The sequence below is a fragment of the Callorhinus ursinus genome, unplaced genomic scaffold (assembly GCF_003265705.2).
Source record: "Callorhinus ursinus isolate GAN/ISIS: 27379988/994484 unplaced genomic scaffold, GSC_fseal_2.0 scaffold4, whole genome shotgun sequence".
Classification (NCBI taxonomy): Eukaryota; Metazoa; Chordata; class Mammalia; order Carnivora; family Otariidae; genus Callorhinus; species Callorhinus ursinus.
Window position 1 is genome coordinate 16,019,447 of NW_027397066.1, and position 26,328 is coordinate 16,045,774.

General features: G+C 36.2%; 1 protein-coding gene across 2 annotated transcripts in view; it reads left to right on the plus strand.

Moving 5' to 3' along the window:
- SLIT2 (slit guidance ligand 2) overlaps positions 1–26,328 on the plus strand; it is a 360,710-nt gene that overhangs the window by 199,719 nt on the left and 134,663 nt on the right. For both annotated transcript variants that reach the window (XM_025887763.2, XM_025887764.2), the window contains exons 5-6: positions 11,968–12,039; positions 23,887–23,958. In XM_025887763.2, coding sequence (XP_025743548.1) covers positions 11,968–12,039; positions 23,887–23,958 — 144 coding nt within the window. The remainder of the gene's footprint in view (positions 1–11,967; positions 12,040–23,886; positions 23,959–26,328) is intronic.

Here is a 26,328-nt window from a genome sequence, read left to right on the forward strand (position 1 = left end):
TGTCCATATGAGGTATGTCCTCTTTGAATGTACTTAATAGGAGTGTTCATATGTAACCCAAATGGTGGCTTAAACACCACTTGGAATGATCAATGTTAATATGAAACAGTATTATGGATACTATTTTGAAGAGAAGAAATAGAAAGTGTAAAAATTACTTACACTGTGAATTCTTTATTTTTTTCAAGATTAGTATACTGGTTGTGAGATTTTTATTATGTATATTTTACAATGATTGAAAAAATGGCCTCTCTTATCCAACTTTCTTCTTTGTCCAAAGAACTATATATATTCTAGGTTTTAATGGTGCTTCTCATTTTTTAATTTTCTGTTAGCATTCCCACTAGATGCACATAAATGAACACCATGTTTAAAAAACAAACCAAAAGCTGGAAGATATTTATCAGAGCTGGTCCAGTGGGCTGCTAACATGGGGTTCAAAGACAAGGGGCATAACAGATACCTAGGAGACTTGTAACTCAGATTATTGGATATCACCCCTAAAGAGTCTGTCTAGTATTTCTGGAGTGGAGCTCAGCGGTGTGGTTTTTAACAGCCTCTTCAGAGGGTTCTTATGGGTGACCTCAAACCACATTGAAGCCACAGCTCCAGGGTGATGGACCCATAATTCTAGAGAGCCAGACATCTGCAGAAGCCTCCTCTGTATGAGGCAAGAGAGTAGTGGTGAAGCGTATGAGATTTGGGAAACAACGGAGCCAAGTTCAAATAGCTCCAGTAGCTTACTGGCTGTATGACTTCAGGGGAGTTGCCTAACTCCTGGAAACCCTAGTTCTCTGTCTCCAAATGAAAATAAAAGAGTATATCCTGATGTGATTATAGAAAAATTAAATAAATCAAAGTGTGTTGTCTGGAAGTTAGTAACTGCCCCAATAAATGTTAGCTTTGGGTATTAACCTATTTCATCAATTCTAAATTGCATACTCTTCACACTTAAATTTCTATGGAGATTTTCAATTGTCAGTAACTAATATAAAAAACCTTATATTGACTCTTTTTATTAAGAGCAAGAAAGCACTGTTATCAAAGTATATTAGAGAACAGAAGAAAAGTAGATATCCATTATTACCATTATGCTCAATAAAGCTTTGGTTACTGAGTACTAGAAGTTATTGCAGGTTCTCAGCAACAAAACATTTAGTGGAGGAACAACAAAAAAGACCATTCATGCATCTTGACAAACAATGATAAATGAATCTATTCTATATGGGATCATATAAAGACCTGGAAGAGAAAGGACATATGTAGAAGAGACAGCCCTGCTTATTAAGAAGCAGCAGTCAAGTTGGTGGTTAAAAACATGATAGGGGCCCCTGAGTGGCACAGTCGGTTAAGTGTCCGACTCTTGGTTTCCGTTCAGGTCATAATCTCAGGGTCGTGAAATTGAGCCCCACATCCAGCTCTTTGCTCAGCGCAGAGTTGGCTTGAGATTCTCTCTCCCTTTCCCTCTGCGCCTCCTGCCCATGCTCGCGTGCATGCATGCTCTCTCTCTCAATTAAATAAATCTTTTTAAAAATACCATAAAAAAAGAAGAAGAAGATAACAGAAGGGGAAGAATGAAGGGGGGAAATCGGAGGGGGAGACGAACCATGAGAGACTATGGACTCTGAAAAACAAACTGAGGGTTCTAGAGGAGAGGGGGGTGGGGAGATGGGTTAGCCTGGTGATGGGTATTAAGGAGGGCACGTTCTGTGTGGAGCACTGGGTGTTATACGCAAACAATGAATCATGGAACACTACATCAAAAACTAATGATGTAATGTATGGTGATTAACATAATGTAATAATAATAAAAAAATGCAAAAAAATAAATAAAAATACCATAAAAGAACAACAGAGAACTATCACAAAGCAGTGATTATATCAGATTTTATGCTGTCAATAAATACTTTTGAAGGCATGAACGAGAGAACAGAAGGGAGGGTGGGAGAACTCGGCTGACTTTCCCACTTGCAAATAGTGAAATCCTGAGTATGCTTAGCAGTGCTTCTTGGGGATGATAACCTACAAATCTGAAATTTGTCAATGCATACCATCAGAGAGGCGATTTAGATATGCACTGCAGGGTTCACTTCTCACCATGGCACAAGGACTCATTAATCTGTATTTCTTTCTCTGACCTCTTTATTGGCTCTAGTCTCATATGTTCATTGTTTTGTGGAACACTGTGGTGAATTCAGCCCTCCTGCATTGCCATGATACCAGTATATATAAAAGTCCTCTCAGAAGTCCAGTTTTATTTCCTGATTTCCCCTCATTGAGTCTATAGTATTCGACGTTGCTACTCATCAGGGCTGCCACCACAGGCTTGCACATAATGAGCTCTGTCTCTTATTCATATCCATCCAGTAGTTTTTCTTCAGAACTTCTTTTTCAGTCCCTACCTCCTTTACAGAAACCTTTGCTTACTGAATGCCTGTCATATGCCAGGAATTCTGTAGAAATAAAATGAACTAAAATCCCTGCCTTCATTTATCATATTGTCTAGCAGAAGACAGTTATCTAAGAGAAAATATTCAACTGAAATTTTTGAAATGTTAGGCGTCCCCGCGTGTGTGCACCTAATCCCAGCTGGTCCGCCCGAGACCCCCTGAGTGCCAGCCCTCTTCCCCCGCGCAGTCCCATTTCTGCTCCAAGAAGATGAAAGAAACTATCATGAACCAGGAGAAACTCGCCAAACTGCAAGCACAAGTGCGCATTGGTGGGAAAGGAACTGCTCACCGAAAGAAGGTGGTTCATAGAACGGCTACAGCAGATGATAAAAAACTTCAGTTCTCCTTAAAGAAGTTAGGGGTAAACAATATCTCTGGTATTGAAGAAGTGAATATGTTCACAAACCAAGGAACAGTGATCCATTTTAACAACCCCAAAGTTCAGGCATCACTGGCAGCGAACACTTTCACCATTACAGGCCATGCTGAGACAAAGCAGCTGACAGAAATGCTACCCAGTATCTTAAACCAACTTGGTGCAGACAGTCTGACTAGTTTAAGAAGACTGGCTGAAGCTCTGCCCAAACAATCTGTGGATGGAAAAGCACCACTTGCTCCCGGAGAGGATGATGATGATGAAGTTCCAGATCTTGTGGAGAATTTTGATGAAGTTTCCAAGAATGTAGCAAACTGAATTGAGTCAACTTCTGAAGAATATAAAATTTGAAGAAGTTACTGGGAGCTGCTATTTTATATTATGACTGCTTTTTAAAATTTTGTTCATGGATCTGATAAAATCTAGATCTCTAATATTTTTAAGCCCAAGCCCCTTGGACACTGCAGCTCTTTTCAGTTTTTGCTTATACACAATTCATTCTTTGCAGCTAATTAAGCTGAAGAAGCCTGGGAATAAAGTTTGAAACAAGGTTAATAAAGTTGTTTGCCTAGGAAAAAAAATTTTGAAATGTTATAATAAAGGAGTGAGCAAGTCGCCTAAAGAATGCAGAAGAGGGAATGACTGGACTCACAAATTATAAATAGTTATATTCGGTAGTTATGCAATAATTAAATGACATTTAATTATTTAAATGGTAATTTGCATTAATAACAATATTGTCATTTGGACCAGGCAATTGGCTCTAAGAGATATTTATACTAGCTCATTTTACAGATGAGCAAATGGAGAAAGAAACTAAGTGCCTTGCACAGCATCACATAGCTAATAGGTTTCAGAGATCTTGGCACTAGGTTTAGCTGGGAAATTGGAGAAAAATCTATGTTGAAGTAGGTGCCATTTGCTCTGGGTCTTGAACAATTCTTAACCCTCCATTTTTTGATGATAGGAACTAGGTGCTTAAAACAAAACAAAAAAAAAAGATTATGCAAAAGCTGAGAGATTTGAAAAAAATGATTTTAGAAAAGATGAATTGAGAGCATGGAACGCATGAATGAAGGTCTGAGGTGGAAACAGAGGCAGAAGGACTATTAGGGGGAGCCCCTGAGTGCGAAAATGTTGAGTTGAGTTCAAGAAACTCAAGAAGGCCAGTGTGGTTGGAGAAGGGTGGATAGGGAAAGAGTAGAAAGAGATGAGGTCAAAGATGACCACATCAACCAGCGGAGCCTGGTCAATCTTTGTGAAGGTTTGTGCTTTCTCTTGTGGTGAGATGGGACATCAGAGAAGTTTTGATCAGTGATGTGGCAAGATATGGTTATTGGAAGACAAGGAGAGAAGTAGAGCGATAGCTGGAAGGCTTTTAAGATCACCCAGACAAGAAGGGATGCTGGCTTTGTCGGGGAAGCAGAGGTACAGGTAGGTCAGATTGTGGATCTATTTTGTTTTTTTGTTTTGTTTAGTTTTTTGGTTTTTTTTAAAGATTTTATTTATTTATTTGAGAGAGAGAGAGAATGAGAGAGAGAGAGCACGAGAGGGAAGAGGGTCAGAGGGAGAAGCAGACTCCCTGCTGAGCAGGGAGCCTGACATGGGACTCGATCCCGGGACTCCAGCATCATGACCTGAGCCAAAGGCAGTCGCTTAGCCAACTGAGCGACCCAGGCGCCCTGTGGATCTATTTTGAAGAGGGAGTTAAGAGGATTTGCTGATGGGTTGGATGTCGGGTGTGGAAGAATATGGAATGACAATGAAGACTGCATAGTTTTTGGACTGAAAACTGTAAAGATGGTGTCTCCTTAACTGAGATGAGGAAGACTCAGGGAGGAGGTGGTTTGATATGATTTCAATTTTGGAATTAAAACTGGTGCTAGTGTGGAGGATGCATTGGAAAGGATCATAAATTAAGTCAGAGATGAGTTTGAATCTCATTCATGTCCAAAACGGTGATGAATGTCCTAGCAGTGGCTATGGCAGTGGAGAATGGTAGGAGGGTACTTGACTGGAGACATTATTGAAGTAGTTTGGGGAGTGGGTTGGATGTAGTAGAAGGGGGGAGGATCTAAAATGGAAAACTCCAGGGTTTCCTGGCTGATCCCCATGAGGGCCACTACTCTGGCCTGGCTCTGGGGGTCCTGAGTCTTTCCAATTTTGCAAATACCAAGAATGTAGAACCTTCTCCATTGGAATGAATTATGTTCACCCTCATTCATATCTTTCCTATCAGGATTAACTTCAGGATCAGACAGCCTTTCCAGCACTTTTCACGTCCTTGTGATCTTGGAAAGTTGAATAACCCAGGCTTTCAAATTCAAGATGTTCAATATTTTTAATATTGAACATAGCACTTGCAATAACCTTTTTGGGGGGTGGTATTTTCCCCAGCTTTATTGAGATATAACTGACATACAGCATTGTATTAATTTAAGATGTACAAGAGAATGATTTGAAATATGTATTATTGAAAAATGACTACCACAATAAGTTTAGTTAATACCCATTACCTGACAGTTAAAAAACTTTTCTTGGAAGGAGAAATTTTAAGATCTGCTCTCTTAGCAACTTTAAACATACTATACGGTGTTATTAACTATAGTCATTATATACCCAGAATTTATTAATCAAAACCTGGAAGTTTGTACCTTTGACCATACTCACCCATTTCCCCCATCCCCACCTCTCCTCTGTCTACCACCAGTCTGTTCTCTGTATGTATGGGTTCTGGGTTTTTTTTAGATTCCACATATAAGTGATATCATACAGTAATGCAATATTTGTCTTTCTCTGACTTATTTAACTTAGCATAATGCCCTCAGAGTCCACCCATGTTGTCAAAAATGGCCGAATTCCCTTCTTTTTTATGGATGAATAATATTCCACTGTATCTTTTCAATTATGTTCATTTCTCTCTCCACATTTTCTTTATCCATTTAATCATCAAAGGAAATGTCTCATCACTAAGATACCTTTTAATGAGATTGGGGTTTTTTTTTGTTTTGTTTTGTTTTTGTTTTTGTTTTTTGCCATTGAGTTGTATGTGTCATTCATATATTTTGGATATAAACCCCTATCAGGGGTTATGATTTACAAATATTTCCTTCCATTCTGTAGGTTGCCTTTCATTTTTTGATGGTTTCCTTTGCTGTGTAGAAGCTCTTTAGTTTAATATAGTCCCACTTATTCATTTTTGCCTTTGTTTGCCTTTGCTTTTGGTGTCAAATTGAAAAAATATCATTACTAGGACTGATGTCAAGACCTTACCTCCTACATTTTCTACTTGGGGTTTTATGGCTTTAGGTCTTATGTTCATCTTTAATCCATTTTGAATTGATTTTTGTGTATGGTCTAATATAGGGGTTTGGCTTTATTCTTTTGTATGTGGCTGTCCAGTTTACAATACCATTTATTGACAAGACCATCTTTCCCTATTGTATATTCTTGGCTCCCTTTTTTTTTTTAAGATTTTTTATTTATTTATTTGACAGAGAGAGACACAGTGAGAGAGGGAACACAAGCAGGGGGAGCGCGAGAGGGAGAAGCAGGCCTCCTGCTGAGCAGGGAGCCGGAAATGGGGCTCGATCCCAGGACCCTGGGATCATGACCTGAGCCGAAGGCAGATGCTTAACGACTGAGCCACCCAGGCGCCCCATCTTGGCTCCCTTTTATAGATTAATTGGATATATGTGTATAGGTTTATTTCTGGATTCTTCTGTTACATCAGTATATGTGTCTGTTTTTAATGCCACTGCCATATTGTTTTGATTCCTGTAGCTTTGTAATATCATTTGAATTCAGGGAGTGTGATACCTCCAGTTTTGTCTTTCTTTTCAAGATTGCTTTAGCTATTCAGGGTCTTTTGGGGTTCTATACAAATTTTAGGATGGTTTGTCTTATTTCTATGAAAAATGCCACTAGAATTTTGGTACGGATTGCACTGAATCTGTAGATTCCTTTGGGTTATGAGGACATCTTTTAACAATATTAAAAAAAAAGTCATTTTAACAATATTAATTCTTCCAATTTATGAGCATGGAATATATTTCCATTTATATGAGTTCAAAATATCATAAAACTAAACTAGTATCCTTGTCTTCACTCCCATTTCTCCAGTTTCTACACTTGTCTTCCCCACTTTTTGTACTTTTGTATTTTATTTCCTTAATCAGAAAATCATCTCTCCCTGAGGTGAAAATAACCTTAACTTGCATTGAGGACCTTATATATGGACCTGAGCCAAACTCAAGTTTATACTTAATATTCACCAAAAAGAATTTTCTAGTTAACTAGAGACCCACAGTCTCTCTCCACCAACACTGCCCAATACCAGTTCTCTGTCCATTGTCCCTGCCTGCTTCAAAATTCAATTTCCAGATTAATCTTCCTAAAAATTGACTCCAGTCAAACCATTTTCCTACTCTGAAACACATTTTTACACTCTACTGCCTAGTGATATAATTACAAACTCTTCCCTTGGCAGCTCCCTCCTGCTAACTCAGTAGTTCTGACTCATTTTTCTCATTCCACACAATTCACAGAACAGCACACTCCCATCAGTAATGTCTCACATCGCCTGCAGTGGTCTTCAAGAACAAAGTAGTACACTCAGGGGCACATAACAGTCTCTGAGTAAAACAGTTGTATCATGTATATGACCAACACCTCTGTGGTGCTTACTATGTGCAGGTACTTTTGAGCATTTTTTATGAGCATTTTAAAAGTATAAACTTGGGGCTCCTGGTGGCTCTGTCGGTTAAGGGTCTGCCTTCGGCTCAGGTCGTGATTCCAGAGTCCTGGGATCGAGCCCTGCATTGGGCTCGCTGCTCAGCATGCAGCCTGCTTCTTCATCTGCTTCCTCCCTGACTCATGAACTCCCCCTCTCTGATAAATAAATGGAGTCTTTAGGAAAATTAAAAAATAAAAGTATGGACTCATTGAATTTACCATACAGTCCTGTGCAGTAACATTATCACTATTCCATTTGCAGATGAAGAAACTGAGGCACAGAAGGGTAAGCAGTTCTTCCAAGGGCATGTGGTTAATAAATGACAGATAGTCTAGGTCTGCACTCTATGCTCTTAAATCCTTTGACATTCTGGCTCTCTCCTTGGATTCCAGCCAACCACTTTCTACCATCCCCATCTCCAATACTGAAGGCTGAGAATTACTGAGCTCTGTCATTTTCATCAAGGTCCAAAAAAAATCCCATTCTGTTTTGAAAGTGGCCTGGATCCATCTAACCTCCAGTGACTTACTTCTTTGATCTTCTAGATCACCTTTCTCAGCTACCACGCATGTTTTACTGAGCATATACTCTCTTTGTTGTCACCAAACTATGTGATGTATCACATCTTTCTAACTGGATTGAAAAACTTCCCAAACCAAACTCATAATGAACACTGCAAATGGCTCTTCTGATTTCCCAATTTTATTAACACTACCTTTAATCTAAGTTCAAAGTAACTTCTGTCTCCTTTCTCTCCCTTGCTGAATCCATATCCACCTACAATCTACTCCTGAGTTTTGTTTTTTCATGCATCCCTGATACCACTCTTAATATTCTCCACCTTTTCTATCTATAGAGTAGGAGATGCTGCAGTTCTTAACTGGCCCATGGTAAGCAAGTGATATATTGTTGGTTGTTTTCTCGCTTGTGCTCTCACTACCCTTTCCCCGACTATCACAGAAGTCTTGTATCTGGTCTTCCAGACTCAAGTCTTTGACTCCACGTATTCATCCTAAATCCCATCGCCAGTTTAGTTTATCTGAGGTACAGCCTCTGTCCTGATCCTGTCTACCACCCTTCCCTCCCCAGTATTGTGTGCTGAGATAAGAATGCACTTCTCAATCGGTACCAAAAAATCTACTCATCACACCTTTGACTTAATCTTCTGACCACCCCTCCTATTACTCTACTGTAGATGTTGCACCTTCTAAGCAAATCAGACCAAAGGATACTCTCATGAAAAGTTCTATTTTTTCCCCTCCATATTTCACTTGTGACATTTATTTCACTAGAAGTGCTGTCCTCCACTCCTTCGCCTTTACATCTAGACACGTTCACATTACCTTTTTTCTTAGTGTGCTGTCTTGCTTTTGTAGACTCATGATAATTTGTTTAAATCTCTCAGTTGGCCTTCTGTTTGGCTACTTGCTTATCTTCTTTACTGGATTTGAAAGTTCCTGAAGCCAGGAAATAGGCCTTACCCCAGCTCAGCAATCCTGCAACATCAGCCAATGCCTTGCATGTAGTAGATCTTAAAAATGAATATAGGTTGGATTGAAATAACTGGTAACCTCCCCCTGATTATCTATAGAAAATGAGTCATTTCTAACACAGTCCAATCCATCATTTTGCAAAGGACATAAACCAGAGGCTAGGATAAGTTAAGGAAAAGCCTTTTAAGTTCTGGGGCACAGGAAGGACATATTGAGATTGATTAAGTAGCCCCTTGTGTCATCTTTAGAACTCCTCAAATCCTGACTCAGTATTTATCCATATTTCTTATATATTTACTTAAACCATTTGTCTTGTTGTTTAGAAATAATACCTTACATTTCTGAAGCTTAATTTCCTTTCCTATAAAACCAGGATAATGTTACCTACTTGGCAAGATGGTTATGGGGATTAAAGGAAATAGAGATCATACCTGATAATATATTATTTATAAAAAATTAACTGTTGCATAGTGTAGGTGCTGAAAATGTGTTAAGTTTCTTTCTCCTGTCATTGATGAACATGGTCCACTTAACTGAAGGGGCCTGTGATCCAGAACTGAAGTTGCCTGCCCTGGTGGACTGGACACAAATGCAGACAACCTGTAAACTAGTCTGGAAGCAGTCTAGTTGGGGGGCAGCCACGCCTAAACCATTGACCTAGGGGAGTAAAGAGGCACTGGGATTGGCAGTTGACAGTTTCTCATTCTTCCATAAAAAGAAAAGACCGGTAAGTGTTAGCAGTATAAAACTCTTCCACGTGCTAGAATTCTGCCTATGGGACTCAGAAGCTTCTGCTAAAATCCATTTTAGAAGGAATGGTCTTCTGACTGTGCATTTCACTTTCTTCAGTGATATCTCTATGAACCACCTAATATCATCCCTCTGACTTTCCTCCCATCCCACCATCTCCCCGTTGAGAACACGACCCTAGGAAAAACTGTGCATAGAGACTGAGGAGAGCTGAGATTGCAGGTGGCAAATGAAACGGCCCCAGCCAGCTGGATGGGAAGGCTGCAGAGCCTAGAACGCTGGCAAGATCGGAAGAAACAGCTCTGCCACTTTTACTCACCTACAACCTCCAAGGCAGTCTTTGTCTTGGGAGAAGCAGAGAAACATAAGTGATGAGAAAACATTGAATTGACAGAGACAGCAGTAACAACACCACTGTTGGTTTTCATGGCGCATTGCAGATTCAAATTTGCTTGGGTTCAATGTTTTTTCCCTCCTCATTTGTATTACATTCTGGTTTTTCTTTTTTCCAGTGTTTTTCTTTACTTTCTCCTTGCTCGGTAGCCTCCCTTCAACACTTTTCCAGCATCAAGGCTGTTAAATATACACTGTTAAACATTCTTAACATGATGCAATTAAGGGAAGGAAGTCAGTCTGAATCAATGACAAGCTGGAGAAATAAGCAATTTTTAAGGAAATGAAGTTTTATTACTTTTAGGTATATACTGAAACTACTGAAAGCAGTAACGGAGCTACAGCACTTAGGAAATGGATGACTGCCTTAACTCCTACATAAGCACGTATTATAAATTTACTGTTTGAAATAAAATATGTGTGTTTTGCTTTTTTTTTTTCCTAGAGACCTTTACCCCTTAAGTAGATGAACATTTATTTCTTTACGAATTGCTTAGCAAACATTTTTTATTTGGACGTTGAGAATATTGAGATAGGAATGCAAATCTCAGTTGTTTAAAACTTGGTGCTAATGAGGTCAGGACCACACACTAAATCTCTCTGTCTGCCAATTATCTCTATTGCGTGACCACAAGTATACGAACAACAAGCTCTGGTCATAAGAAGCGTTAGGGGAGAGGATGTGGATGAATCCATCCCATACACTTCCACATAATTGGAAAATGGCTCTGTTTTCATCAGCTAAGCACCCGTGGTTAGTAGTTTCATCTTTCTTAATGAGCATCAGCTATCTTAGAATTTTAAAGATAATTTTAGCACCATCATTGTGACTAATAATTTATTTATTTGATATCTCAACGTTCTGCTGTCTGGTGGTGTGACTTAAAATTAGATGAGCATTTCCCTGTTTTCAGTTACATTTCCTGCATGTATATTTATATCCTACTTGTTAAGGCTAATACTATGTAAGCTCATTGAATTTGCCTGAACTCTGAGGGAAAAATAATGATCCATTTCATGAGATGAGTGATTTTTACAAACTTCTTATTCCAACTGAAAGAGTGCTTTTTTCCCCCTTGATTAAAATGTATTTCTAAATTAAATTAAAATGCAAATATAGACAGTCTGTGTTTATGGTTTTAATGGAATTATTTAAAGAAGGTTTTAAATCAACGTGCTGTTAATATTTCATGCAAGAACTGTTGCTTTTATTGTTGGGCTGGTACTGCCATGTTCCATTTTCAACATTACTTAAAGCGCTGCAAAAACTTAATCATGCTGCCTAGGTTTTATCAGTTTTTGGCTGCTCTTCTCTAGGATGTTAAAATGGACTTCTTTCGTATATACTTTGTAAGTTATGCCAGTGATGTTGGAGAAATATCAAGTACTAAAACCTGAGAACCCCTTGAAATTGAGTTATGAACAATTTGCTATTTTTTGTTTGTTTTTTGTTTTTGGGGTTTTAAAGGAATAGTGTATAACACAGAATTGAATTAACTCAAATTTAAGAGAATCATATTTTATAATTTATTATGAAATTAAAGATCTGGAAAAGTACTTCAAGAAACCACTTAGTTCAACCTTTAATCTATATTATGAATATAAATTATTTGTATTAGAAATTGCATCTGATGATATGGATTTAATTATGATCCTGGTAGTATTTTTCAGGTATTTTAAGAGGTGTTTTATTATTTGTCAAGCACATTGATTAAAATAATTTTAAATGATATTTTATAACTTGACCTTTTCCTTTTTTGTCATTTTCAGTGATCTCAGTGAAAATCAAATTCAGGCAATTCCAAGGAAGGCTTTCCGTGGGGCAGTTGACATTAAAAATCTGTAAGTATTTTTTTCTAACTTATACTGTTGTTTTAAAGTTATCTATTTTCAACATTAAATTTATATTGAATAATGTGTCAGAAAAAAAATGAAAGCCCTATTTATCTTCATGCTTGCTTAGGAAAGCTTGTAACAATAAGTCTTAAATGGCTCTCACAAGCTACCTGGAGAAATTCTCATGTAAAAGATGTCTTGCGTCTGAAGTTGTTACCAAATTCATTCTTCAAATTTTGTGATTAATCTTGTGAAATCTCAAGAAAGGATTTGATTAAAAGGTATTTACAGCGTATTTTCTTCATTTTTACTGTCAACTTACATCAGTAACTCCCTTTTCTGTTGTTATCAGTGTTTACTGGAAATGAAGAATATAAACTATTTTTTTCTAGAAAGAGTAGATAATATTTTCTTGTTAGAGATGCCTGGAGCTGTAGGGTTTTTGTTTTTGTTTTTGTTTTTATCACTTTTAGATCACTGTTTTCATTACATGCCAAAAGTGTGAGAATGAGAAAATTATGTCTTTCCCTTTGTGTGAATATTTTTCTTGCATATTTTCCCCTCATATCTTTATGAAAGAATATGGATATAACCCTCTTTAAAAAGAAAAAAAAGCATGAAGTAAAGGAAACCATGTTTCTGAATTTTCCTTTTATAAATCCAGTGTCTTGTGTAGAAGTGTTTTTTTGCAAGTGCCTATTGCTTTGAAGATACATATCAGATTTAAGATTTCAGTAACAATCCTAATTTTGTCAATATATATCTTATAAATTCTAAAATACTACACAAACCTTTGAAAATGATTGTTTTTGACGGACTGCAAATGCTAGGACATAAAGTGTTGTCCGTAGCTTTTACATTACTTTGGAATGTAGGGAGAAAAAAGCCTCTGTGTGCTGAGATTAACTATCAGGAATTCAATATTTCTTAGCTAGTGATAAACAATGCAGGCACTTTTCAAGAATTCACTTATATTTGGCATTCTCCATGGTGGGATACAACATTATTTTTCCAGTAGGAAGAGTGAGACAGATGTTTTCTGTCGTCAAAGAGGATGACTGTTTATAAAGCTGCAAGTTTTGGCCTCTGCATTTCTCCTCAGTGTAAATGATTTTTGCGTTAAATTTGTACTTTCTAAATGTACAAGTAAGGACAGAAAAATATAGACTTCTAGATAGAAATGTGTGGAGCCCTTAAAATTCTGGCCCTAGGTTTTCACGAATGTTTGCATGTTAAGAGGATTTTGTTTGCTTTCTTTTTATCTGCTCTTGCTAGTGTTTGAGGAGGTCTTCAGGCAGATTCTGAGATGTAAGGTGTTCAAAACTACCTTCGTATCCTATGTCCGGTCAGAACTATATGAAGATCCCAATACAGCACCTACTCAAGTTGCCTGTATGTCACTTAAAAGGATAATCATGGCTATAGTTGACCACCCTCTGGGAATGCCACTTGCAATCTTACAATAGTATTATCTCTAAATCCTTAAAACAGGTGGCTTTTAGTCTTCTTAGTAAAGATATTCAGGGAATCCAAGTCTATAAGTAGCCCATCTTCCATATTTAGGGATACATTTGGCATTATCCCATTGGATACTAGTCATGATGGGATTCCTCCTTATGTCCTCTTTATTTATCCTTAAAGACTGTGATTTTAGAAGTTTAGAGATAAAAAGAAAAGTGAGATGCTTGCCAGTGTGCTATGAAGAATGCGATATTGATTTAGCAGGATCTTGAAAATCTTTTTCTTCCCCTATATGCATCATTTTCCCTCCAAATTTAAGGGCAGTTAATATGTATACAGAGAGATGGGTTTAGGACTAGAGTCTTGGAATCTCGCTACTTACTGTATTGGTAGGTATGACAAATCGGTAAACTCCATTGAGTCTTAGTTTCACTTCTGTAAAATGAATATGATAATTGCTTGGGTTCGATGTGGTTATTAGGGAAAGAAGATATGTGAAAGGCCGTTTAGTAAAATGCTATAAAATGGAGTGTATTATTTCATTCTGTAAGTACTCACTAATCAACTACTAGAAGTTAGCCCTTAAAAAGGTGTAGTAAAGATTTAGGAAAGTGGAACATGAAGTAGTTTGCAATATTGGGCATGGTTAGGGTAGATCCGTGTCTAGTATGGGTCAATTGGACATGGGGCTAATAAGTGGAAAAAGAAAGTATAGCAGAAATTACTAAATATACACCAGACCTTGGTTTATAAGCAAGGTATTACATGCTACAGGTCCTGAGGAAAGAGATAAAAAATATGGCTTGAGGTCATCAGGGAATCGTAGAAAAGAGTTCCTGAAAGAAAATCTAAAGGAATCTTCAAGGATTCAAGGATATTGATTCATGTTATGTGTTGGTGAGTCGCAGCAGACAAGGGTAGATTGAGGAAGTTAGAATCTATTAACGAATCAATGCAAAGTTAGAATTGATTTCCACTATTCTCTCTGCCTTCCACATAACAATGTCAAAGACCTTTAGAGCAACATTGAAATACCACAGTGCATTTATAGGTTTATATAATTAATTAGGATCAAAGCTACAATTTTATAGAATTTTACAGTTAAAATGCATGTTTCTATAATTGAAACATAGTTCAAACTACATTGTTCCAAAAGAAAAAAATTTAGCAGTTTCATGGGGCTTTGTATGAAGATTAGTTTAACCATTAAAAGTTAAGAAGATGTCTGGCAAAATATGTTAGAACTGAGGGTAAATTTTAATCTGTATTATTATTCAAGGTAACCATCAGTCATCAAGTAATGACTCAATAAAACAACTCAAAAATTAACATTATTAATATTCAGCGTGGGAAGGAGAGGTACAGTACTCTGTCCTATTTATCAATCCACTGTATGCATTTACAGTTTGGATAATCTTGCATGGCGGATGTCTACTGTTCTAACTCATTCAGAGAATAAAAGAGAAAAAAGAAGTCTAGACAGAAGAAATATGTTCTTTACTGCATTACGACAATACGACGATATTTTGTGTAGAGCTGTCTAAATGCCCAGTCTGGTGCGCTGTAACAGGTTTATTGGATTTACCACATTCAGGCCTTATTCAGAGCAAATTCCAGTTATCAGAAGATTTTCCCTGGAAGCACTTACTCTAATCTTGTGGATTGGCCAAATATGCTCAAGGCAGCAACTTGATGATATGAAACTGATGCTGTGAAAATTTTGCAAATTAGCAGATCTTATTCCGCTTCCTCCAGGCAAGCCACACTAAAACTATTCTAGGCAGATGGATATTTATCTTGCTCTTAAACATCTCCAGGGAGGAATTCCCATAACTTTTTTCTTATTGCTATTAATTTCTTAACTGGAATAAAACCCTGTATATTTTATTTTGTTACTTAATTTTCTCCAGCTGCAACTTAAATCACTTTCTTTTTCCTGACATTTTAGATGGTGAGATCTGAGAATAACAAGATCATATTAAAATACCAACTAAATTATAGTGTTTATAATAGTCACTGGCAACTTTTCCATAGTATTTACATGTTTTTAAATTCCCCACTCAAGTCTGAATTAAAGTATCGATACCATATTATTACCAAGTGATGCCTCACCAAAATGACATTCAAGGTTTATATGATTTTTCCTTATAAACTTTCTATATGTGTTTAATTTATTGAAACACTGATGCAGTAAAGCCTTCTTGCCTCCTGATCAAATTTCAAATTAAGACATGTTATATTATTTAAACTATTTTGTTTACAAGTATCTGTGAGTTATTTCCAGTTCATTGAATAATTTAGGAGAATATTTAATTTAAGCCTTGCTTTATTGCTGAGACTTGTGAGCTTATTCTCTAAGCATGCACCTTAAGGGTATAAAGATTTTCCAAGTCTCTTGTTTTTATGACAAAACATTCCTAGTTATAATTATCCCAAGATTTAAGCAAGAACATACAACTATAGGAACTTAAAATTTCAATAGATTGCTAGTTGTTATTCATGTCACAAAAGTAAACTTTAACATAATTTTAGTTTCTTTAGTGAGTGCAACATTAACACTTAAAACATTTAAATTCCAACATGTATTATTTTAGATATACTTGTAAGATAAATCGCACCTGCTTTTTTCTTTTTTTATTTTGCAGTATGCCCTCAAAATGTACTCTATGTTCCAGGCAAACTGTAGTGTTTATTGTCTTTATAAATAAATACATGTCCTTCCATTTGCTTGTACTATCCCAATTCCCTTAACCCTTTATGAGTTGTACCCACCTTTTGCAGGAAAACTGCCTCTTATTAAAAAACAGATTAGGGAAAATATTTATATTTATCCTTTTTAAAAAAAATTAAATTCAATTTAGTTAACATATAGTGTATTATTAGTTTCAGGGGTAGAATTTAGTGATTCATCAGTTACATATTACACCCAGTGCTCATTACATCAGGTGCCCTCCTTAATGCCTATCACCCAGTTACCCCATTTCCCCACCCACCTCCCCTCCAGCAACACTCAGTTTGGTTCCTAGAGTTAAGAGTCTCTTATGGTTTGCCACTCTCTCTGTTTTCATCTTATTTTATTTTTCCTTTTTAAACATACATTAATTTATAGACAAGTGTCAAGTTATAAGATGATTTAGTTTGGTTTTCTTTGAGCAAGTCATCATATTATTTGGGAAACAAATATGTATGGCCATGACTTTTTAGGAAACAAATCACTCAATTTGTGTTGCAATGATTATTGGCAATAAGAAGATTTGGCAAACAGGAAAGACAGAGTTAATCTATATGTTGTCATATAGCTATTTATATTATTTAGAAATTTCATTTTTCCTGGAACTCTGTCATCATCAATTTATTTTATTGATGGATCCATTAAAACCCGTAGAAGGAAAATCCACCATTCTAGACTAGGGACACAGAAAGACTTCTGTATTTTACTTTATATTTTACATTTCCCTGGTTTTAAATACTAGAGAAATGAGTATCCCACTGGATACTTCATAACAATAAAGGAACAAGTGTTGCTCACATATTATAAATCAATATGTAACAATTAGAAGAGTGTATTATATGTATTACCATGCAAAAGCAAGACTTCTTTTAGCTGTGTCTTATAAGTTGTCATAATTGCAAATTATCTGCTATAATCAGCTAGTTTTTATTTTTAGTTCATTATATTTCTTACCATACTTATATACTTAGTATATGGTCATAAAAATAAAATTCATTGATATAAAATTTAAATTGTATATTTTATTCCCCCCCAGCTCCTTCTTAGAGTGTTTTCAGTAAACCTGAGGCTGAAGAGACTTTGAAGGGGTGGTTGGTTTCTCACTCAAGGGAGCCTCTATCCTTCCCGTTAGATTAAATGCCACAGGTCTTTAGTGGGATGTAGAACCTTCTGAACAAACCTGTAGAGATGGCTCTTCATTTAGATAGATAGTAAGGAACTTAAGTTTCATTTCAATGAACAGAGCTCCTCTTAACATCCAGAATATTGTCTGTAGAACAGTTGTCTGTGTACTCGGCAGATGCTAGAAGTACCACGGGAGCTGTCCATGGTCCTGTAACCTGCCTGATTTACACTCACTTGAAAGGAATCCTGAATTGTAATAATCCCCAACAACTTTGATCAAGTTTGCTACCAACAGCCTCTCCAACTTTTCTTTTTGCTCTGTCTGTAGGGTGCCTTAGCATTTTTCTTCAATGATATCATTCTATTATGTGAAAATGAATCTATATAACATATCTTCATAAACACTTCCCTAAACAAACAAAACACAAGACTATCTGATTGAGTGATTGGGAATCTAATTCACATATGTATAAAATAAGAATTAGCATGATCTTTCTATGGCTGCCATGTTGTCCTTGAGATAGAACAGATCTTTAGTTTTCTTGCTTCCCCAACCCTGAACAGGCACACTTTGCTACCTCTGAACTATTACAGTAGTCTACTAATTGAATTTTGATCTCCAATCTATAGTCTCATCAGATAATTTTAACATTGAAGACAGATTTGTTTTTATAAAGCATTGCTTTTTTAATCCCTTCACTCCCTGGCTCAAAAATCATTCAGCTTATCAAAAACAACAACAACACATTGATTTGGCCCTATGGCAAAGCCTTGGGGATACGGCAGAATATTGTAGTTGTTTTATAGGTTCTGAAGAATGTAAACTCTTTCCTGAGAAAACAGTGGCTTTTATTGAATACCATACTCTCTTTAGATATTCTGCCTAGTCCTGACATTCTGACATCCACCCAGGCTCCCAGAGCCCTCTCCCAGTGAATCTGCCCACAAGCTCTTTGCTCAAGCCATAATGGCCTCTCTCTTGCAAATATTCATTGTGAACATTGTAGAACCTCTGCTCACAACTGTTCTTGATTGGGTCTTTTCCCTCCGCAGAGAATACACACTTTCTTTCTTTCTGGATTCTACCTGATTTTTAAGGTTCAAGATTTTTCCTTCCTCACACAAGACTGCTTCAGCCTAGGGTAATCTGTTCCTTCCCTGACATTCTATAGCACTCCTTATATGCTGACTTCGCCTTTGAAATTTGGCTATCAGAGATTGAGCTGAAGCTTTCATTTACAGAATGAATAGCTCCTGAATCTCTTTCCCTGGACACTTACTATTGAGTGGGGGCTTCAGCAATACATAGATTTAAATTGGAATTAAGATTTCACTACATATTTATTATCTACTTTGAATAAGTTATTAAACTTCTGTGAGCTTCGTATTCTCTTCTGTAAAATCAGAATGATGAGAACATTTACCTTTTCAAGTTATTGTGTGGAATAATGAGATAGCACATCTACAGACCATGCCATTTGTTATGCATTCAATAAATGTAAGCAATTGTTATTGTCAGTTTCAGTTTCTACCACCTTTGATTAGTTTACAAGAGCTACTAGAACATAAAGGGCTACTTAATTGTTGTTCCTCCATTTTCTGGTACCACATCTCTTAGAGCTTACCCTTTGACTTTTCCCTAATAAATTAGCAAGTGGACATAACTTTATACCATAGGTTATTCCAATAAAAACTGAGATTCTTTATTCCTATGCAAAACCAAAAAACAAAACAAAAAACAAAACCCACAACATTTTGCTTGAAAGATTGCAAAAGGGCTAAATTCTCAAATAAATTATTTTGCATTCCTCAGGGGATAGTCCTTACTTTGGCCATTTTATTCACCCATACCTGGGTTAGTGCCGATGTGCTTTTATGCTGAGGTTAAATGACATGGTTGCTGAAACTTCGACCTACGGTGTTCATTCATATGGGTCAATTTATATTATTCTTATGTACTTTATCCATTATAACTTAAATCTTGTACTTCTTAAAGAGTCATTATTGGCATAAGATTTGTGTATTTACGCACTCATATTGACTTGAATTTTATGCACACAAGGGAAGAAATAGAACAGATTATGCCCATATCCTTAACAACAATTTTTTCTCCCATCTGATTTATATGTTTTACCAGGGTTCTTTCCAAATGGGAAAATGTTGTTACTCCCTCCTATTGATTCTAATCACTTTGATATATTATTTTAAGTCAACTAAACTTTTGAAGTTTGCCATTTATAGTAATATGAATATGAACTAAACTTCTATTTCTAGTACCTAAAAAACCCTGGAGAACCAGAGCATAGTTATAATACTTTTGTTGAAATACTGAGAAACTCTGTCTGGCTTTAAAGTTATTTTTTTAAGATTTTATTTATTTATTTTAGAGAGAGAGAGCACAAAGTGGGGAGAGGAGCAGAGAGGGTGGGAGAGGAAGAGGGAGAGAATCTCATGCGGACTCCACATTGAACTCGGAGCCCAACACTGGCTCAATCTCATGACCCTGAGATCATGACCTGAGCTAAAACCAAGAGTCAGACGCTTAACCGACTGAGCCACCCAGGCGCCCCTGGCTTTAAAGTTATTAAAGACTTTTTATGTTCAGTATTGTTTCAGAGCTAAGTACATTTTATGGCGTTCTAATACTTACAAAAAGAGAATCAGTTGGTAATAAATCTTATTGCTTGGACCCTGCAGTGCAGCATGGATTTTCTATGGGTAAGGACAAAACCAAATGAAGTTAATTCAGGAAGGTGAGTTTTATATATGTAATTCAAACACAGTATGTATCCAAATTTTAATAACTGAAAACAGGAAATCCCTGAAAAAGGCATAAAAAGTAACAGAATGCAGTATCCCCGATTATATTTCAGGATGCCAAGTAAGCAAATGCCCAACCTTTCTTTTATTTAATATGCTTATTTCTAAAATTTATACTTAGCAGCATTATATATTGTTTCTCACACCTAGAATTAATCAAAATCTGAAACTAAGCTAAATCATTTTTTTGTCTTCAGAAAATCAGATCTGCTTTAGAAACTTCATGTTTGCGAGGCTCAGAGTAATACCTCTTGATAAAGAGATGCTGCGTTATCAAAGACTAAATGTACCAGGACTAGGAAAAATTAAAACGAGCAATCTAGTGTTATTCTAGGACAACATAAGAAAAGTAGTGACCAATGAAAAGAGAATCATAGAATGTTAATGCTGCAAGAGACCTTGAATATTTCTATTCTTTTTAATATCGTCAATTTCATGAAATTAAAGATAAACACTTGCTTCAGAATACACACTTACAAACTAAGACAGTGAAGGATCAGATAGAGAAGGAATTTGGAATTCAAACAGAAACAGAGGAGGTTGGAGGTAGGAAATATAGAAGAGAAGCCACAAAATTCTGTGCTAGGATACGTCGGCTGAAGGTCTAAAAGAAGTCGCCAATAATACTATCTGTGCGATTCTTTCTCTCCAGAAAATAAGAAAAGTGCTAGCTTGCTTCCCCGTGGGATGTGACCCCTGTACCAGGAAAGGATCCTGAAGCTGTTCCTAATGTACCTTAGTGCCCTTATTTTCCAAAGATCAACAAATGTACCCTATGTTTGGCTGAATAAATGTAATATTACTTTTTGGAGAAGTAAAAAAAAAAAACCTCTCCTCTTACTGATGCCTTAATTCAGAATAATTTCATTGCACAATTGGAAATCACATCTAAACAGAATAAGCCTGTCACTAAATGCATGGCTGAGAACAGATCCTCTCCTCTTTACAGAAAGCAGAAGTGCCTGGAATTGGAAAGGTAGTAGAGAAGGAAGTGAACTGGGTGAGAGAAACCAAGGTACAGAAAAATAGTCCAGAATCCGTGAAATAAAGTATTCTTTTGCATGGTTTTGACACTGTTTATCTTGAACCATATACAGACAAATGGAGGTTTGTGCAGTGAGATCTCATGAGCGGTCAAAGTGGGCACAACGCTTTCCTTAAACATTCCTTTCAATATAACGAAATCCACCAGTTGATGAAAAAATTATTCATTTTGATTGCCCTTTCATAGAAGTCACTTTTTCACACAATACCTATGTTTTCAGAAGATCGATGTCCTGAGACAGGATGGCATTCAGAAAACTTTTAAGGAAAACTTTTGTCCTATGAGAGCCAAATATTCTTAATGCTTTGGCACCAAGAAGAACTTAGATTTCTGTTAAAAATCAGAAGAAGCATGTAACCACGAGCAACGTTGAAGAGGGGTGAAATTACCAAAGTGTCCAGCAGTGTCTCAACTTCTGGTGGTATAGGGAAAGTAATCTGGTTTTCAGTCCCGTTAGAACAAGATTTGCTTGAGTGCTTTCTAGCATGCTAGGGCTTCCCCTTTGTGTATAGTATGCATGATTTAAAAGAAGCAGTGTCAGCACTGATTTATACATTGACAGCTAAGGATAATAAGATATGGGCAAACATACAGCTCACCCTTTTACAGATTAACCTGGAGACTGCATTAGGCAAATTTGATAGCATTAAAAGATTTTGCCAATTTGTCTGGAAACAATTTCTCTTTTGTAGTGTGTCAAGGGTAACACTTCATGCCATTGTACTAATTTAAATGGCTTTGATAAATTGTTCAAGGGGTTAGAGAATAGTAGTGTAGATATATATTTAGCACTTTAAAATAAAAAGGCTGTTAACTTAATGGTTAAATGAATTTAATCTGTAAAAATCAAAAGTGCTCAAGAATGTAAGTGTTTTCTTGGAACCACAGCAGCCATATTACAACATGAAGCTTTAAAAGTCTTCTTAGAAAATAAAATTATCCTTCTGCATTACTTCCTAATAAGTAGAAATGCTTTAAGCTATTACAGTAGCATGGATGGCACCTATTATTTGGGGAAAGCCTTAGTCTATAAAAGCAATAAACCCATATCTTCTCCAGAGTTGGCCTTTGCATGTCCTAGATTGTACCATTTGCATGACATCAGGGTAGTCTCTGTCCCCTAGAGACCCTCTTAAAAATAAGATGTATATTTCATGAGACATTCTCCATGTACATAATTTCTAAAGTAAGGATTTTGAAGAGGGCCCTCTGAAAGTCACTGGATTAAATCGTTGCACCTTTATTCAGTAGCCTTGTGAGAGAAACCATTATTTTACGGGAATGTTGAAACAATTCTGTAAGAACACACCTCAAACGTGAATTAGCCCTTTTGGTGAATTTTGCACTTGAAACAAGGACAGGATTCATTTGTATTATGATCGTAGTATTAGCCCTGTATATCTGTATTCCCTCCCGGTGCATGGAGAACTGACAACTCACCTGACTATTTCATCAAGCATTTTGTTTTTGTCTCAAGTGAAGCATTAAAATACTGTTCTTTACTGGAATAATAATATCATTAAGCATCAAGCTACTAGACTTAAACAACAACTGCTTATTTGTTAAAAAAATAATTTAAAATAGCATAAAGATAGGACAGACAAGACTTAGCACTTAGCTGTTTATTTCAACCAAATAAATGCCTTAACATGGATAAAGGAAATTTTAATTCCAAAACAAGTGGCAGAAAAAAGCTGACTTAACCAAGTTTGGAGTAACTTTGTCTTTTCATCTTTGAATTATAACAAATGAGTGCTCAAACTACAAGAGAAGATTCAATTGTTTGCATTTTGTACTATTTAGAAGGAACTGATAAAGCTTTTAAACTCTCTACCATAGACACATGTAGTGTTTTAATGATATCGCTGCAGTATGCATTCTTTGCATTTGCAGCTAAAATTAGCATCTTCGAGAAAAGCAAAAAGATTAATTTCTCAATGCTTTATAACTTATTTTCTGGAAATTTGGGGAGTTTCTTCACTGGAAAGTATGCCTTATTTACATTGCAAAGAATTCACATATAATGACACATGATGCAAATCATGGAAATAGAGAAGCTTAATGAAGAACAAGGGCTCACTTTCTAAAGTGTATTCCTGGTTGGGAATAGCAGGGAGGTACATGGGACCTCATTTTTCTCTCGCTGTTGGGAGTTCTCGAAGGAAAACTGCTTTTAAAAGAAAGAAACCTAAAAGTAGTCTTGCTCTTTTTTGCCAAGGATAGTGAAATTAACATGCAGCTGGGCTTCTCTGATAAATGGATTCTGTTAGGTCACTGAGGGGGTGCATGTGACATTAAGTGATTTACAGTCCTTTACCTTAATGAAATTGTTTCAGCAAGATGACGCTGAAAGCTCTTAATGGATAGCTTTTCTTGATGTAATGAAATTGCATTCCTATGGCATTTAATATAAGGTGCAGTTATTATTTACTGGAGCTTTCCAAGGGCTGCTATTTGCACAGACAGTTCAGAACAAAAAGAGATCTCAGTAGCGGCACCAGCGGCACCAGCGAGGCCAGAATGGCTTGTGACATTCTTAAGCAGATGAGTGTATTTGTGAGAGCATTTCAGTTCTCGCGGCCAGGGTTTCCTAGACCCTTCAGGGAACTTCCTTTCACCCAGCCCTGCTAGTCTTCAGCCTTTTACATATATTCTTCTAATCTGTTTACAGGCAACTGGATTACAACCAGATCAGCTGTATTGAAGATGGGGCATTTAGGGCTCTGCGGGACTTGGAAGTGCTGTAAGTGTTGCTTCTTTCTCTTACTCTTTTGAAAGGGAGCTTTGTGTCTGGGGAGTGCTGATGTGGGAGTTTATCTGCTAGCTCAAAACCTTGTGTCAAAATGGTCTCATAAAGATACCTTAATAACTCCTGGGGATACATAGAAGACTTAAATATGTGTGCCCACAGCTGTGGGTATCATTTCTGTATGATTAGGTAAAAACATCTCTTGCAGGAGGACATTCAGATGTTCACAATACTGTCCCTTACGTGTTTCTCCTTATAAAAAATATTCAGTCACAGGATTTGTGAGAATTCCTAGAATTGTTAAATACTAAGATAAAATCAGGTGTGTCAGGAAAATGACAACAACAAAAAATAGACCTCTTTAGTCGCTGATAAGTTGGAATAATTTGTAGTTGCCATGCAATCGAAAGATGTTTTCTCATTTTAAGATGTCATTTTTTACCGGATAACATCATTTTTGAAAGGCGATTTTGACTGCCCATTGGGTCCATTTTAAAGTCTTCACTACTGACTTAGTAAAGCACAGCACGCAGATCTGAATTGTAATGGGCATCCTCTCTCTTTCCTTGCTGGGTAGATGTGGCTGACAAAATGGGTTAGAGACAACTGAGTAATCTCTACAGACCTTTGACTTGGTAAAATAGTTTTAATGAAATTATGATGATGAAAAATGATTTTAATGTAAACTGGAGTTGCTAAAGTGTTTGAAGTCTCCTGTACATTTCTGGGATTTCATTCCAGCCAGAGATTCATTTAAAATATATTTGCAGATTTCTCCCCCAAGTAAAATATTTTTCTCTGCTACAATTCATCCCTGACTAAATTTATTCAGAATCCAAAATTGAATTAAATTTGAAGAGGTTTTGAATTTTTAGTCCACGTGGTAAAAGTTATCTAGGAATCATGAAATCCTCCTGAAAAAAAAAAAGATTCCAAAATTGAGTTTGAGGAACAGAATGTAATTCTGAAAAAAGTTTGATGTTTCGACGAGATGGCTTATTTTAGCAATATTTTCTATATGATTTTGATTTCAATTGCAAGTAAATGCCTAGAATTTCTAGCCGCATCATGTGTAAAGTTACTGATTATTTTTAAGGAGTTAACATATAAGAATTAGTTGATTGAGATAAACTGTTTTAAGACTATATACTGTTGTCTATCCCCATGACGAGTCACCTTTATTTCTATTGAAAACAGTCTAACTTTTTCTCTAGGAAAAACATTCAGAGTGCTTATCATACACATTGTAGTTATAAGGCCACTTTTTTTGTGTGTTCCAGACCCATTAATATACAAAGCTCACTTTGCTATTTCAGAGTCAGTATAATTAAGATACAACTATGATTTCATGATAGTAGTCTGAGGTCGAAACCATAGTCAAAAGTCATAAACTTGGTATATGAAGAGACTACCGTGGGTGTTACTTAATTGAATTGAGCTGATCAAGCCAAAAATGTGTTACTAAGTCAGTGCTTCTAACTAGGAATAGAAATGACCCCAAAAATTTTATGGAAAATTTGCTGAATATTTTGGATGGACTAAAATCTGTAAGTACTTTGTTATTAATAAAAAGAGCTTAAATACTTATTAGATATCAAATAATTCATATACATAATATATTGAGTATATATTGAGTGTGTGTGTGTATATACAGATATATAGATAGATAGATAGAGAGAAAGAGAGGGAGAGAGAGAGAGAGAGAGAGAGAGAGAGAGAGAGAGCTATACATATACCCAAGCACTGTGCTGGGCATTGAAAATTCTTTACCCACAAAACAATAACTATTCATTTGACTCATCTGCTTTTTGTTATAAACTAAGATCACTGTTTTTAGAAGAGTAAGTTCATGAAAACACAATCACCGCATACACTGTGTTTGTCATGTTAGCAAAATATCTAAAAGATGACTTGAAACTACTATCTTGAAACACACCAAAGAGTGAAAAATGTCTTATGATTCATGGAGTTAAAATCAAAATCTACAGTGTTGGGAACTCTTTTGAGGACCTTAATACATAGGTTTCAAAGAGATATATAATGGTGAGAGTTTGCTAAAAAGAAATAGTTAAAATCAGTACATGATACAAGAAAATGTGAATTTCTTTTGAAATGACTTAAATATTTTCTATCAAAATTTGATAGTCAAGCAGACATTCTTTTACTGTGTGTTAATTTTTTAAATCCTCGTCGTTCATACAACCTTTAAAGAAATTAATGGATGAAAAATTTAAGGCTCATTGGATAAAGTATTCAAAAGACTAGGATTTATCAAGCCCAAATCTCTTGTCAAGTAAATCAAAAGTTCTTCTATTGTAGACTTTGGTTGGGGGCTTTTTTTATAGAAGGTTCCAGAAAGAAAGT